This window comes from Vigna angularis, chromosome 9, assembly GCF_016808095.1.
Source record: "Vigna angularis cultivar LongXiaoDou No.4 chromosome 9, ASM1680809v1, whole genome shotgun sequence".
In the NCBI taxonomy this organism is placed as follows: domain Eukaryota; kingdom Viridiplantae; phylum Streptophyta; class Magnoliopsida; order Fabales; family Fabaceae; genus Vigna; species Vigna angularis.
Window position 1 is genome coordinate 21,625,406 of NC_068978.1, and position 15,035 is coordinate 21,640,440.

Here is a 15,035-nt window from a genome sequence, read left to right on the forward strand (position 1 = left end):
GTATTCACACATGTATGGATTTACTTTTTGTCAGTGAGTCCTCTGGATGGCAAGTTAATGTCATTTTTGTTGTTGAACTTGATATGATAGTTTGCTTTTGTCTTTTCATTTTCAGGGACCTGATGTTGAAAAGGTTTCAAACGAACAATCATCATTGAGTGGCAGCACTAAAGATGTCTCAGATAATCGTCAATCATGCACATCTGAGAGTGTCTCACCAGATTCAGTTTCTGAGGCTCAGAGGTGCATGTCATTGTATTTTGCTTTGTGTACAAAGGTATTGTTTATTTTCCCTAGTATACATCCTTTGATACTGTGACTTATGTTTTGTTATTCAATTGGAAGTAATACATTTGGATCTTCTATGATGGCAGAAACATTCTCTCTTTCACCAAATATTTGTCATCTATAGATGCACATCAAAGGCAGTGAAGCAGGTTTCGGTTTTTAAAATTTGGGATCTAGTGACTATTATCAACTAATGTTCTGTCTATAAGTTACATAATTTCTTGTATGCCACAGGCAGTGCATCGACAAATCCCAATACTAGTACGAACTATGGGCTCATCTTTAGATCTCCTTGAAACTATTTCGGATCCTCCGAACGGAAGCGAGAATCTTCTAATGCAGGTTTACTGTTTTACCTTGTATAATATTTCATTGGTTTGAAATTTTTGAAATATATTGAATATTGATAATTTTACATTGAAATGTTAGGTGTTGCATACACTTACAGATGGTACGATCCCTTCTAAGGATTTAATAAGCACTGTGAAAAGGTTGCATGATTCAAAACTCAAGGTATTGTGAATTGTTGTCTTAGCAGTTTCACATTGAAACTTAGGATTATGGTTAATAGTTTGTTGATTCTATACAGGACGCAGAGGTTCTTATTCCGGTATTACCATTCCTATCAAATGAAGAGGTACTCCTTATTATTCTTTCAATTGGATGTAAAATTCATTTTTTCTTTTTTATAATAATTATGATTTATCTATATACTTAAGAGTTGGGAGAGAAACCAAAACTTTATTATTATTTTCTCTTAACCCTAATACATCACTAATCATACTTATATAAGAGATATGAATAGTAGTTCAGCATAAAACAAAAACAGAAGGCTCCTAAAAAGCCTACTACTAAAATACATTACATTTCAACATACATAAAGAATATTAAACTCTAGGTAAGAGAGAAACATTAAGTTGAAACCGTGTTCTTTTAAACATCAGAGGTGCCTTATTTATTTTGTGAAAAAGGAATCAATACAACAAATATAGGATATGATATGCTCTAATAACAAACTCATTAGAGTAAATAAAAGCAATCCTAATAGTATATATATAATCTTGATGTTTGTGATTGTATAAGACTAGGTTCTTACATCTCTATATTATAATACTCTTTCTCATGTTGAAGCGTGTAACTCGTATGTTATGAGTACTACAAAGGTAATGGATTCTTGGTGATCTAGTTAGCCAATTGTTCACTAGGATTGACAGGTTTAGTGGTGATCTAGACTCCAATTTTTCCTTAGAAAGTAACAATCTACCTCAATATGTTTAGTCCTATCATGAAAGATATGACTAGAGGAAATTTGTAATGCTGCCTTGTTGTCATGTGCAAGGTGCATTTAGGAGCTCTCTTCCAATTTGAGCTTTTTGAGGAGTTGCTTTTATCCATATTTGTTTTTCGAACGCATTCTTAATATACTTAGGATCACACAATGATATCCCAATTGTCTTAACGGGGAGAATTTAAATATTGACTTACTATGCCATAGCAAAAGAGAAGTTAGGATGAGTCACAAAGAGGTAATTTAGTCTGCCAACTAACCTTCTGTATCTCCTAGGATTAGAATATGGTTCTAGTTGGCCAAGTGGAAATTTGACACTCGGATCCATTAGTATTTCCAAGGCTTAGTTTATCATCCCCATTTCTTCTAGAATGTGGAAAGCATCTTTTCCCTTTGATATAACCAAACCATCCGTGGATTGTCCACTTCTATACCAAGGAAATACCTTAGGTGGCCAAGATCTTATATATGATACTTTTAAGCAAGATATTGTTTGTCACATAGTGTCTTTCTTAACAATGCGTACACATATACAATGAGTTAGATGCATGTAGAGAATCACAATGAAATAGAGAAAAATGTATTATACAAAATTGCTAGGTGATAGTCCAAAAGTGCCCAAACCATGCATAGGTGGAATTCTTAAGCAACAAACCCAAGAGATATAACCAAACCATCCTAGGTTATTGATAGGCTTCTTTTGTCAAGAAGCTGATCAACACTCCTTAACTCTCAAGCACACACGAAAAGACACAAAACATTATGTATATTATTGATGTATGAGTGAAACAATGTACAAAGAATCATCTCTCAAGGAAGCCTCTCTCCCTCCACTGGAACAATCCAGTCTATACCAAAAGAATACAAAATGAATAATCCCCCCTGTACAGAACACACATTATTTATAAAGTCTTTCTTCCCCTTCCCACTCACTAACTAACTGACAAACAATTCTTCCTTCGATCCTAAACCCATTATATCCTATCACCTTATATCGTATCATATTATATCCTATCATTACACCCCACTGCAAAACAACCTTGTCCTCAAGGTTGGAACCGTGAAACTTGATCTCATGGGTCATCTTCATCAACGTGTTATCATATGAAGGGAACCCACTGGTTACTGCTTGCAAGTTTAGATCTGGAGGCTTGGGTGGTGGCAAATCCTCCCATGACTTCTTCTGTTCCATTAATAAGAACTGCTCCTTTTCCAAGATTCCCTTGAACCATATGACTGTTCTATACTGCTTTTTGACATGGTGACCTCTTACATTGTAAAGTATGAGTATCACAGTTTGCTCTGGTGACCTCTAACATTCCTGAAGTTTCTTTCCTACCATCTTTACCTTCCACCATTATGAGTAATATAAGATGGCTAGTTAATAAAGATTCTGCAAGAAACCTGGAAATTCCTTTGTGGCCATTGCTAGAAGCTAGATCTGCAGGTGTTATAACCTCAGTAATTTCAGGATATGGATCTGTAACAGCCCTAGTGGATGCACCCATGGACACCCATACCACAGCTAGGTCACTTCCTGACACCACTGTTTCAACCCCAGGCCTCAACATTTCTTCCCCTTTCTTCATTGTTTTGACATACCCACCGAAACCTACCACTTTATCTTCACTACAAACAACAACTTTTGCAGCTTTACTTGGAGAAGCAAGAGTCACAACCTTCCCATCATGGTCTTCACCTGATGTATTTTCCCTACCAACATTTGTCACATTATCCACCCTTATAGCAGCAACTTCTGCCACTTTCTCCACAGTCGCCACATCAATGTCTCCATCACAATTTTCATCATTGCCTTCCTCTTCACATATATTTTCTTCTTTAATTCCAATATTTTCACGTTATCCATCCTTACAACAACACCTTCTGTGACTTCTGTAGTTTGGGCTAACTTCTCAAAAACAGAACCTCTATCTCTTACTCTGAACCTCCTTATCAGTACCTCTACTTGCTTCCTCCAATTCCGTTGCACTTTTACCCTGTCTTCCTCCAGCTCTTCCTCTGAACCATCTTTCTTTCCTTTTATGATAGATTTCTCACTTCTTTCTGAGCCCTTTATGTGAATCTTGATTTCTTGCAGCATTTCTTTTATTTCTTGGATATCTCTTCTCCATTCTGCCATCCCATTTTTTATTCGCTGGCCCTCCTCTCCAAGGTATTGTCTCTTCCTTCCATGCTTCCACCCTTTCTTGATCACTTCTTGATTCGACAGTCCTCTCCTAAGGATATCCGACATTCCTCTCCTAAGGCTATTCGGCAGTCCTCTTCTAAGGCTATCTGGCAGGTCGGACCAAACTTGATAGGCTTCTTTTGTCAAGAAGCCGATCAACACTCCTCAACTCTCAAGCACACACGAAAAGACACAAAACAGTATGTATATTACTGATGTATGAGTGAAACAATGTACAAAGAATCACCCCCAAGGAAGCCTCTCCCCCTCCACTGGAACAATCCAGTCTATACCAAAAGAATACAAAATGAATAATCCCCCCTGTATAGAAAACACACTATTTATAAAGTCTCCCTTCCCCTTCCCCCTCACTAAGTAATTGTCAAACAATTCTTCCTTCTATCCCAAACCCATTATATCCTATCACCTTATATCCTATCATATTATATCCTATTAGTTATCCACTTATATACCAAGAAAATTCCTAAGGTATCCAAGATCTTTGTATGGAACTTTTGAGCAAGATATTTAGTTGTATAACGCCCTCCTTATCTTTGCCTATGATAACAATGCGTCCTCATATACAGTGAGATAGATACATCCTTGGAGAGAATGATGTTTAAAAAGAGAATAATGTAGCATTCCAAACTAGTGGATGATAATCTGAAATACCAAAAACCATATCGGGACCTGCATATGAGAAACCATTTAAACGATTCCCCCTTGAGCAACAAATCCAAGATGTTGCTTTATGCTAGTGCACATAATGATGGTGATGGGGAGAGATAGTAAAGACAATATGACTCACATTTGATGCCAATTGTTCGGCTTGACATCTGATCCTGCAAGGTACCATTATATTGTGAGAATAATATCATGGGATTGGGTTAATCAAGTAACCTATTGTAAATTAAAAGGACTATGAAGGACATGAAGACAAAATCGGAGGGGTTTTGGTACCAATGTCCCAAGCCTGTGTTTGTGAACCAATGACAATAATTACAAAGGGCTAATTAACAAAAATAGTAGTAAAGGAGGGAAAAGCAATTACAAGATATGTGATTAGTTGAAGCAAAGCTAATGATCCAAGTACCAAGGGAGATTGAGAAAGACGGATGAATTACCAAGTGTACCACTAGTGGATTGGTGAGTCTCAATATTTGATAAAGTTTTCAAATTTTGTTGGGGATAGATCAATTGGTAGTGTAGAGGCAACAAGTGATTCTACTGTTGATATCGGGGAAAGAGGCAACAAGTGATTCTACTGTTGATATCGGGGAAAAGTTGTGTGAACGAGGGAGTTTCCCATGCACCTTCTAATATCTATCAATTTAATGTCCATTGAGGTGACAATATTTGCATTTTGAACCATTTTTTGAATTATCTATGTTGGAGTGTTCAAAATTATTACTTTGTCATGTGAAGTCAATGTTTTCCCCTATGGATGATTTATGTGGCTCTGCGCTTACATTTTTTGAAGAATGCGAAGGAGTGCAAATGATGTGGGTGTCGTAGTAGGCTTTACTGGTTATCCCAAAACCTGATTAGGGTAGCAACATACTCTTGTGGCAAGCCATACAAAGCCCTAGGTCATAAAGAACATACTGCGGTAATCAAATTCCTTCACATACACATGGTTGAAGGAGCTCATCAAAATCATGCAAGGCAGCATGAAGCTGCCTAGGATAAGAAAACGCAAGACCCTCGAAATGTTGTGGAGCTAGTAGTGTAGATCTTGGCACATGCCGTACAAACATGTGTCATTGGTATAAATGGCAAGATTTTCACTCCAAATTGGTATGTATGTCACACGGGGACAAAAAGACGGGTTTTACTGAGATCTGAATAGTGGATCTAATAACAATACAAAATTTAGCATCAAACTCTTTTCATTGTTCTCATTTTATGTAGGAATGAATTCAAGGCTCTAGGTAAAATTAAATATTCAGCTGGAACGTGTGTTTCTAAGATAATACGAGTGTTTTATTTATATTGTGAAAATGGAATTGATACAATAAATAAAGAGATTTGATGTCCTCTAATAACAAGGTATTATATGAGAATAAATAAAATTGTTTCTTGATTATGTAGGATCAGTTCATTATTTCTATAATTATAATAAAGAAAATTGATTTCACTTAAACAAGACTTGTTTTTCTTCTACTTCCTATATCTTGAATGACATTGTCTTTCCTTTGGTGGACATTTTTTAACAATTCATTTGTCAGGTAATACCGATTTTTCCTCACATTGTGAATCTTCCTTTGGAGAAGTTCCAAACAGCACTTGGTCGCATATTACAGGTAATCATTTGTTTTATAATTATAGTAGAGCTTATTTAGAGCTACAACCAAGCATGGTAGTTAGTATATTGGTAATAGAATTCATACTGTGTGAGCCATTTATCGAAACTGGATTAGAAACTCAAACAAGGAAACTGAAAAGTTTGTATAGAAGTTTCAAAAGTTTACAGATATACCACTGACACTTTGAGGATCCAGAAACCTCCCGTTAATCAACTAATAGTTATCACACCCAAGACCTGAAAATGCATTTATATATACATATATATATATATATATATATATATATGTATATATATATATATATATAAGCTTCCCAACACAACAACAAACTTAAATACAAACAGATTTTACAGCTGTTTGAGTTAAAAGCATTAGCTGTGTTTTTTCTTTTCCCTTGTTTCTTCCTTCATAGACCTTCGTGTAGAAGGTTGTAACCGAACAATACCCGCCCCATCAAGATGCACCTTCTCCCCAAAGTGGAATTGTGGAAAATGTTTAGTGATTACAGAAACTTCCTCCTAGTTGTGATTCCTGCTATACAATATCAGGATAATTGAGTTTCATGTTGCTTCTCCTCAAAACTAACTTCCCCTGTTTTTGTGCTCTTCTTCTTCCTCATGCCCTTCTATTAATACCATGGCATTAAGTTGTTTGTTCTTGCATTCATGATTCACATCCGTTTTGATATTTTCTTGAAGCTCTGACTATGTCAACCTTTTAAAGTTGCCTTTATTGTGACCATCACTGTTAGCCTTTATGTCATTACTGCCCTTACTGGTAACAGATTGAGAAAAAGAATTTGCTTCTTGTGATGATCTGGGTGGTGCTGAATTCATCGCTGCCATTGATCCTGGAGGTGTTGTTATCCATTCCTTTGATCCTTTTTGAATAGGAAAACTCCTACCCCTTCGTGTGTCTCTATAATCCCTATTGTCTTTACTTCTGCTATATTCTTCCTTTCAATAGCGTGGGCTTTGTTCATCATTTTTGAAAGGTTATGTTTTATACAATTTGGATTTTGCTATGATCTCTTCCAACAACCCATTAAAAAAAATGTCATTGAATATTACTCATCCAACCCCTTAACGACACCAACAAATCTTTCAAACTGTGTGATTAGTTCATTATTCTACTACTTCGGAGTCAACAATGATTCAAAAGGGTTTCCTATCAAAATCAGTTGGAATCTTTGAATGAGAGCATTCTTGAAACCAATAACTTGAAAAAGAGAGTGGCTTTATTATTTTCATTCATATCAATTATATTCTCCTTACCTCTATTTGTAGCAATCTAATCTCTTAAAAAAGGGATATAAGGAAACAATATATTGAAAAATAATCTAGAAGATCCTACAAATATTTTTTCTAATTAGGAAGATTCTGTAGATATTTTCTCTAATTAAGAAGATTCTATAAATATTTTCTCTAATTACAACACAATCCAAGACTGATTTGGGTTGCATGTTTCCTACTATTGAAGCCGAAATAGCGCATTTGCCTTCCATCGCCACCATAACCACTTTCAATTTCTCCTCTTGAACCTCTCAAGCGGAAATAGCGCTCAGCTTTTCCTATCCATCCCATACCATCTACTTCAAATACAGGAATGTCAACCTGCCTCCATTTATCACAATATTTATTTCCCAAGAACGTTTCACTTGCTTATTCTTCTTGTGTACCTTCACTAGGGACTCTTTGATTTATAGAATTTGCTGCACTAGCACCTTTCCCACATCCTTAAGTCACAAATCTTTCCACGATCTTTTCCAACCACGTCATGTGTGAATCCTGTTGTGCAAGACGAGATTCCAAATTTGCTTCCATTTGGGTCAATCTTGTGTCTAATCTTGCTTCAAAACCCTCTGTAGTGCTTCCACTTGTGTCTCCATCATTCTTTTAGTCACCGTGTGTAATAACCCATAGAGCCGGAAAGAACTTTGATAGCAGTTTATAGAAACTGGATCAGAAACTCAAAAATGGGGAACAAACACTTAATGAAACTGAAAAGTGTGCATAGAAGTTTCAAAAGTTTACAGATACACCACTAGCACTAGGAGGGTTCAGGAAACCTCCCACTAATCGAGTAATATTTCTCACACACCCAAGACTTGAAAACGCACCTATATATATACAAGCTTTCCAACACAACAACAAGCTTAACTACCAAGATTTTGCAACTGTTTGAATTAAAGTAATTATCTGTATTTTCATTTTCCCTTGTTTCTTCTTTCATCTACCTTTGTAATAGGAGTTCGAACCCTAATGGTCATGAAGCTTGAGATTTGAATTGCTGAACAGCTTTTTTTTTGTGGCTGTGTCTTGGAGTGAATTGTACGAGTTAGTTTGGAATATTCATCAAAACTTTTTGGCATGCGTAATGTGATCCCTGATATTTTGCTGGAAGACCACAAGGATTCCCAGTTAAAGTAATAAAGAAAAACTATTGCAATTTGAGGCACAATAATGGCTATATTTTTAAAATACTGTTTTTTATAAAATGTCTCATTTGTTATGTTTTTAAAATACTGTTTTTTATAAAATGCCTTATTTGTTATGCTTTTATAATGGCTATATTTTTTAAATAGTGTTATCTAAAACAAACAATGCCTCATTTGTTAGGATTAGCCCTACACATGAAATTTAGAGCTTGTGTTTAAGTTTTAACTTCCATGATTACCAAACCTTGTGGGATATTATACATTTAATTATAATTAAAAAAATAGTTCCCAATTGTTGAGTAGATTTTTGTTATTTAATTAATTGTAGAGTTCTTTCCCAGGGATCATCACAGTCTGGTCCGGTGCTTTCTCCGGCTGAAGTTTTAATTGCAATTCATGGAATTGATCCTGAAAGGGATGGAATTCCCTTGAAAAAGGTAGGTATACAATGATATTTGGTTTTATTAAAAAGTGAAACATTTTTCACAATTAAGTGTTTTTATATGCAGGTGACAGATGCATGCAATGCTTGTTTTGAGCAGCGACAAACTTTTACGCAGGAAGTTATTGCAAGAGTTTTGAATCAGTTGGTGTGTTATGCGAAAATTGTTTTATATGTTTGGGCCTTTGCAAGTTAGTTGATCTCACACGGCAAATGATTTTTAATGCAGGTTGAGCAGATTCCTCCACCTTTACTATTCATGCGTACAGTGTTACAAGCAATTGGTGCTTTTCCAACACTGGTAAGAACCTTACCTTTCCCAGGAAATGTTATAATGTTTTCAATTATTTATTGTGGACTAGAATCAAAGAATTCTACGGTTAGTTGATTGTTTCCAACTATTAGTGTTGAATATACTAAAACTAGATATAAGATTAATCTCCCTTATGTCTAAAACACACATAGGATTATATATTTATAATGAAGAATGATACAAGTATATATGACAACAAAACATAAATATGGTAAATAGAAGATATTGTTAAAACCAAGGTTGTCAAACTCGAGAGTTTACGTAGACTCGTGAGAGTCCAGTAAACTCAAATCATAAACTCGTAAGAGTTTACTTTACATGAAAAAGATATAAATTCATAAAAATCTTTTTCATAGAAATATTGTTATTGTGAAACATAAATTGATATATTAAAAAGTCTCTATATCTAATCCTCTAATAATGACATCATTATCTCTATCATCATTTTTCTGGAATATTTTTACTTTTACTTTTAATTGTTGAAAATGCACTTGATTTAACTTTTACCTAGTTTGATAGGTTTCCAGGCATAACAAGATAAACTTTTTCACTACAAACATAAAAGATAAAATGCCAAACAGCTTAAAATATTGTCTCAGCAAGGTTGTTCAACAGTCCAATGTGCATAATTTTATTAAAAATAAAATGAATAGTATGGTGCTATAAAATGAAAACCATTAAATATTGTGCCGTAAATGCTTTGGTAATAAAACATGAAATCAATTTAAACATCAGGTGGCAGAGGGTTTACACTTTCGCAACCCTTTGAAGACGAGATTGACGGCCAGATCGACGACAAAGGCCAGATCGACGGCGACGACTCGATCGACGGCGATGACCCGATCGACGGCGACAGCACGAACGGCGCGAACGAAGGCGAGATCGAATGACGACAAGGAAGGCGTGACAGAGGGCGAGATCGACGACGAACGACAAAGGCGAGATCGAACGATGAGATTGACAGCAAGAGTGCGAGAAAGGAGATGAACAGTGAGAACAAAAGCAGTGAGTGAATCGGTTCAACGAAAGCTCTAAAAACCTAATCTGGTGAGTCCTAAAAAAATTTCTTCTCAAACTCGCAAAATCAGAACCCAACTCGCGATTTCAGGCGAGTTTAACGAGCCTATCACCATTTCCCCTCAAACAATTCTCAGTTTCCTAAAAGACTTAGTGAAAATATGTGCTAACTGATCATTAGAGTTAACGAACTCAGTCTTGATGTCTTCATATACAATCTTTTCTCAAATGAAATGATAGTCAATCTTAATGTGTTTAGACATTTCATGAAAGATATGATTAAAACTGATATGAAGAGTTGTGTAATTGTCACATTATAAGTGTCATTTGAGTGACATTTCCAAATTGTAACTCTCTAAGCAATTGTTTAAGACAGACAAGTTCACAAGTGGTTGAGGCCATAGCTCTATATTTTGTATCTGCACTAGATCTTGCCACAACACGTTGTTTCTTGCTTTTCCAAGAAATCAAGTTATCACCAATGGAGACACAATACCCAAGGTAGATCTTCTATCAGAAAGAGATACTTGAGAATTAAACTGTAAAATAATTCTAGAGGGCTTAATTGATTCCTCTCATGATCTTCTATTTATAAGAATAAATTGATACAAAAGTACATGATAAATACGGTAACCTTAGACACAATATAATCATGATAAATAGGATAATCCTAGACACAATATAATCATGATAAATAGGGTAACCCTTGACACAATATAATCATGATAAATTAGGATAAATATCCTAACAGAGATCTTGCCCAATCAACATCTAAATAGCAAAAAACTTTTGTATGGTTATTGGAATCATATAAAACAATCCTTTTCCGGGAGATCCTTTAACGTACTTTAATATATGGACGATTGCATTCACTGTCTCACTGACTGCATTCACCGTATTCATCTCCTTCAGTCTCACTGCCGCATGCACTTATGTTGCTGCTCACAGCTACTCTCTGCCGCCAGCCGTCACCACCATTCCCTGTTGTCTTATGATTTGTTGTTATTTTAAATTTTCCCAACAACTTGAATTTCATAATCTATGGAGAGTCAAAATCCATGAATAATTGACTTAGGTGCATTTGTTCATAATTCTGGTAATATCCTTTTGTTCTCTTATCTTTCCTTTCCCAAAACACATCATTTCATAGTCCTAGCCAATGGATCTAGAGTAGCTTGCTAAGGAATGTCATCCCTCCCTTGTGCACTTATGTAGGTAAAACAATTCCTTCAAGAACTAGATTTTTTGAGATTCAGCCAATGAAGATTTATTGTGATAACCAAGTTGCTCTCCACATTGCTTTTAATATAGTGTTTCATGAGACAACTAAACACATAAATTGACTGTGATTTTATTTCAGAAGTTTGTTGTCCAAGGAAATCTGCACTAAGTTTGTTGGATCAAATGATCAACTTGTACATGTATTAACGAAATCTTGTAGAGGACCTTGGATAAAATTTATTTGTTCTATGTTTGGCACATACAATTTGTATGCTCCAACTTAGAAGAGTGTTAGAATAAATAGTGTCAAATTGTATTTATTGTAAAGTTGTTGTATGCCTTGTGTTGTACCTAGTTTCTAGATTTTCATATTCTCTTCTTTTTCCCCACTATTGTACTTGATGTATTCAAAGCTATTATTGTGAGATCCCAATAGAGGGAAATTCACTCATTCATTCTCTACTTTTTTGTATTTTTCTCAAGTACAACATTTAAACTCGTTTTGAAGCCCCAAATATATATTCATTAAAGCTTTGCCAGTTAACTTTTCACTGTTGCGCAATATGGCAGCTTTGAGTAATTGATTATTTTCTAACTGAAAACGTTCTACCGTTGTTGATAGGACATGTATATCTAGAAACCTAACAATTGTTCATTGAGATCTGTTTGGTTTGAATTTGATATATTTGAACTAGTTATTGACTTGTATAAATTACTGTAGGTGGACTTTATCATGGGGATTCTTTCTCGCCTTGTGACAAAGCAGGTTCATATATTATTGTTTTGTTTTTTGTAATCTATTTTATTGTTCTGTGTGCTTACTCATTGCTAAATGAACTGTTGCAGATATGGAAATATCCGAAGTTGTGGGTGGGATTCTTGAAGTGTGTGCAGCTGACAAAACCACAGTCATTTAGCGTTTTGCTTCAGGTATTATTATATATGTTTACTCTTGTTATCAGGAACTTACTGTCATTTTTGAAGTTATGGCACAGTTCTGAATTAGTTTTCAGAGTCTCTGTTCATTATTGCGCCCTTACATACCTATTCTATATGATGAACGTATAACTTAAATAAGATGAAACTATCAATTATTTGTTTCCTACAGGAGGAGCTCCGCACGAAATATGTGGAACAATAGCTACTGAGAAACTTTAGTGTTGATTTCTTGGGTTAACTGTTAATATCGCAATTTAATGCTGTTGCTTTCAAATTGTACTTTATTCTATTAAATCATAAGATCTTTGTACGTTTTCTTGTGGCTATTCCGAGAGCTTTTGAAACAAGCTTAGTTACATAAAATTCTGGTCCAATGGAATTTCAGAGTTGGCACACTTGCATGAAATCTTCGTGTTGCGAAATCCTCCCATTTGTTGCTTCGTTTTGTGACTCTTTTGCTCCTTCTCAATCCCCCAGAATATGGCTTTACTGCCACTTGGTGGTGTTTCGTAACTAACTCTGATGCGTGGGTACTGTTATGCCACTGATATCCTCCATCATGTGGCAGCTCTGCATGCTAGATTACTGATAGTCTTACAATTGGAAATATGACTGCAGTAGTTAGATTATTATAATTATTTTTTTTATGTGAAGAGAATTGCATGGTCTGTATTCTAAAGAAATATTTTAGATGGCATTCAATCGTAGAGCTTGACCTCACTTTTATATACCAGATGGGTTTGGGAAGGGTTAATAAAATGTAGAAGTCAGTTGCTTTTAATATCTTTTTTTAAATAATTACATTGCTCATACTTAATTATCGTTTTAAGTGAGTCTTTTTCCTTCATTTTTCACAAGTTTGATATAGAAAATTTCAGTAGCTTAATTTCCTCTCTTTTTTTTCTTGGGTACGCATTCTTTATTCTTTGAGTTTGAGTTTAGATGGTTTTTTTAAAAGCTTTTGAAATTTTAAGACATGTCTGTTCTAATGCTTTTTCTTGTGGTGTATGCTTGCAAGCAGCTGCCTCCAGCACAATTGGAGAATGCATTAAATAGAATTTCAGCCTTGAAGGCACCATTGATTGCACATGCTAGCCAGCCAGATATACAATCCAAACTTCCGAGGTTCAAAATTTCACTGGACACAACATTGCCATGAATTTATCTTTTTCTTTCCTTTCTCTACATCTTATTGATGGTGATCTCGTTTCATTCTTGTTTAAAAACTGTATCTTTTTGGGACGGGGTGTAGCCAGTGTGTTTATTTTTTAACAACATTGATTCTAAGTTTTTGAATGTGTTTAGGGCTATGCTAGTTGTTCTTGGAATTGCATCCGATTCTCAAGTCTCATCAAGTCAAGCACAAACTACTCAGACACAGATTACTCAGACACAAACTAGTCAGACACAAACTAGTCAAACACAAACTAGTCAGACACAAACTAGTCAGACACAAACTAGTCAAACACATACTACTCAGACACAAACTAGTCAAACACAGACTGGTGAGACAAGCAACTCAGACAAGGACACAGTGACAGAGAAATCTAAAGAATCATCTACCGCGAGCTAAAATATAAGCAACCATGATGATGTGGTGGAATTTACTATTCAACTGCGAGTCTCAGGTTGAATTAGCCTAGGCCTGACCGAGACTAACCGCAATCAGCTCTGTCCGACAGAGGAATAAGGAGCTAATACTGATAATTCAACACATTCAGATAGCTAAATAGTTGGGCTGTGCTCAGGGTTTTTGTGCCCTTCACTGTACCTTGGCATTAGGCAACAACCCAGCGTGTACATGTATATAGATGGAATAATGTGTATTGGAATGGAATGGGTTCCTATTTTGGCCCCCAATTTTATTTTATTTTATTTACTGTTTGAACATAATGTGTTCCTATTAAAATGTGTATATACACGTTGATTTTCCCCAGTGGAAACTATTTTAGCGTTTGTCTTGCGCATCTGTATCTCTGATTAAGACAAGGATCAGAGAATCTTTACACATACTCTACTTTTTTAGATTTGCTTTTGAAATTGTGTTGAGTTACTTCGATCTCTAATTTATTTGCAACGATTTCATAATAAAATACGAAATTACGTTCATGTTTTTGCCATTATGTTGGAGTACGAAATAAAATGTCTGAAGTGTTTGTTGGCATTAATTTGAACAATATATAGATGTACTGAGTTTAGTAATTAGTGAACTTGTGGTAATTGTTAAATACAAAATCTGTTTTCGGCAAACAATCTTCCCATGGCTTAATTTAGCATTAACTTCATCCTATATAATTTGGGCTTAATTTCCCTTTTAGCACTTTAAATCGATGATTTAAGTATAGATGAAGTTATCTTCTCTTATATTTTAAATTAATAAATTAGTCTAATACTTACTATTTAGTCTGGGGGCCACCTTTTATACTATTAATAGCGTGTCTAGCGACAGACCGATGTCTTTCCCTTGTAGGCATTTCGTACCTTGCGCAAGCTCCAGTATTGTACATTTACTGTACAGTACATATGGATTTGATTGTAAGAAATTCGTAAAATTAAGGGATTGAGATAGGAATTTATTTGGTAGATTTTCTCCTTA

At 35.2% G+C, this 15,035-nt stretch overlaps 1 protein-coding gene across 3 annotated transcripts in view; it reads left to right on the plus strand.

Annotated features, from left to right (window-relative positions):
* Positions 1–14,396, plus strand: part of LOC108347365 (uncharacterized) — a 37,714-nt gene extending 23,318 nt beyond the window's left edge. Inside the window, exons 15-27 of one of the 3 annotated variants that reach the window (XM_017586551.2) lie at positions 116–277; positions 375–437; positions 523–630; positions 718–801; positions 878–925; positions 5,993–6,067; positions 8,849–8,944; positions 9,017–9,097; positions 9,179–9,250; positions 12,222–12,266; positions 12,347–12,430; positions 13,461–13,564; positions 13,745–14,396. In XM_017586551.2, coding sequence (XP_017442040.1) covers positions 116–277; positions 375–437; positions 523–630; positions 718–801; positions 878–925; positions 5,993–6,067; positions 8,849–8,944; positions 9,017–9,097; positions 9,179–9,250; positions 12,222–12,266; positions 12,347–12,430; positions 13,461–13,564; positions 13,745–14,012 — 1,290 coding nt within the window. In that variant the 3' untranslated portion in view covers positions 14,013–14,396. Of the gene's footprint in view, positions 1–115; positions 278–374; positions 438–522; positions 631–717; positions 802–877; positions 926–5,992; positions 6,068–8,835; positions 8,945–9,016; positions 9,098–9,178; positions 9,251–9,997; positions 10,310–12,221; positions 12,267–12,346; positions 12,431–13,460; positions 13,565–13,744 lie in introns of those variants that run through there. The other 2 variants (XR_001833874.2, XR_001833875.2) reach the window with 2 other exon arrangements.
* Positions 14,397–15,035: the final 639 nt, after the last annotated feature.